Source organism: Cynoglossus semilaevis, chromosome 11, assembly GCF_000523025.1.
Source record: "Cynoglossus semilaevis isolate Cse_v1.0 chromosome 11, Cse_v1.0, whole genome shotgun sequence".
Classification (NCBI taxonomy): Eukaryota; Metazoa; Chordata; class Actinopteri; order Pleuronectiformes; family Cynoglossidae; genus Cynoglossus; species Cynoglossus semilaevis.
In genome coordinates this window covers 1,909,058-1,910,873 of record NC_024317.1, presented here as the reverse complement: position 1 = coordinate 1,910,873, position 1,816 = coordinate 1,909,058, and the positions used below count along the sequence as shown (strand labels likewise).

The 1,816-nt window shown below is 37.2% G+C and overlaps 1 protein-coding gene across 1 annotated transcript in view; it reads left to right on the top strand.

Moving 5' to 3' along the window:
- The window catches only part of LOC103385773 (mitochondrial mRNA pseudouridine synthase Trub2-like), a 3,127-nt gene extending 1,945 nt beyond the window's left edge, over nt 1-1,182 (top strand). Inside the window, exons 6-8 of the mRNA XM_008319758.2 lie at nt 325-397; nt 553-689; nt 776-1,182. Of these exons, the coding sequence (XP_008317980.1) occupies nt 325-397; nt 553-689; nt 776-1,101 (536 nt within the window). The 3' untranslated portion in view covers nt 1,102-1,182. The remainder of the gene's footprint in view (nt 1-324; nt 398-552; nt 690-775) is intronic.
- Nucleotides 1,183-1,816: the final 634 nt, after the last annotated feature.

Sequence of the window (1,816 nt, the reverse complement as noted above, 5' to 3'; positions counted from 1 at the left end):
AGACTTTAATTACATTCTGTTTTGTTTATATCTATATATATGTGTATAGATTTATGTATTTATATGATTATTTAAACATTTTTTCTTTAACATCCGACGTGCTGTTTAGTTTTACCGTTTATTTACTTTGTAACTAACCAGCAGAGAAAGTGCAATATTATGTGTATATATATATATATATAATATATATATATATATATTATAGTAAGTCTCACTCCTGCTCCTCGTTTTTTAATTTGAGAAGAAAAAAAGCTATTACTACTGAAAATACAACAAAATGTTTTTTTTAGTCCTGATAATGAAAATAATGTTTGTGTTGAACAGATCACATCACACTGGACAAACTGAACAGTGTCCTGGCGATGCTTCAAGGAGCCAATCAGAAGGCTTTGTTAACGTATATATTATTATTATCATTATTATATTTATTTTTTTCTGTCCTTCTGTCATAAAATACTGTCGTGTTTGCATGAGTTATTGAGAAAGAATAATGTTTAGTAATACTTCAGAAAGGCAGGTATTTGATAGTATTTGTTTTGTTTTATTTTACAGCTATTCAAAAGTAGACCTGCGCTCACAGGAAGCCTATGAACTGGCTGCACTGGGTTTACTGGGCCCAGAGGGGAAGTCGGCGCCGATTCTAACTGGTCTGCGCTGCATCGACTTCCAACCTCCAAACTTCACCTTAGGTAAAGACAAACCCTGAGCTGCACTATTAAAAAAAAAAAAAAAACACCTCTTTATTTACTCACCTGCTCCCCCTGTGTGTCAACAGAGGTGCAGTGCATAAATGAAACGCAGAAATATCTGCGCAGAGTCGTGCACGAGATCGGACTGGAGCTGCGCAGCACGGCAGCGTGCACGGGTGTGAGACGCACCAGGGACGGAGCCTTCACCCTGAGGCACGCCCTGGTACGGCAGCGCTGGACCGGCTCTGACGTCAGGTCTGCCATTCAAGAATACCGCGCTCTGGAGAAGAAGAGTAAACGGAATCAGTCGCCGATGAAAAAGAACGATTTCCGGTCAGTGGAAGAGAAGAGAGAAACTGTGAGTCAACGACATGGAAGCAGTGAGATAACAGTGGCAGCAGGAGGTGAATGATGAAGGTCATGACCCTAATTATTAACTGTAAATATTTATAACTTAAACTCACTAAATTAAAGTGCTTTTTATGTGACAGACTGTAAAGTTGGGTCTTTGTAGAAAGTTCTGGTCTGAATGGTTTCACAAGTGATGTTTCATGTTTCAGTTTTGTGGAGCAGAACTGAAATATGAAATAAATTCAACCTTTTAGAACTGAACTAATCTTCTAAAATAGGTGTGTTTATATCGTAATGCCACAAATTCATTCTCAACCTGTAATTCTTACAGAAATTAGTAGAGGAATATTGGACATCTTTCAACTTTACCGCTAGATGGTGCCACATCCTACGCTTCAGTATCTTTTATTTTTGAGTGAAGTTCTGCAGGTTTTTTGTTGGAATTTAAAGACTGGAATGTGTTGTTTTTGTTAACGTTGATTGTTCTGGACTTTAGTGACCAGGACAGGATGGTTTTAGTGACCAGGTTAACAGACACTTTAGTTGTTAGTTTAGTTGTTATTCCAGTGCAGTTCCATTTGTTGTCCCTTCATCTTCTGGTCATCTGAGAACGTGTTGTCTTTGTCAGTCGGAGAACACAGAACACAGAACGTTCACAAGTTTTTGACATGAACGACACAGAACACAAAATCATTTTCATTACATTCTGTAAAACAGTATTTTACCTTCATGTTGAAAGAAAGAGAATATTTTTTTGAACACATTTTTATATTTTT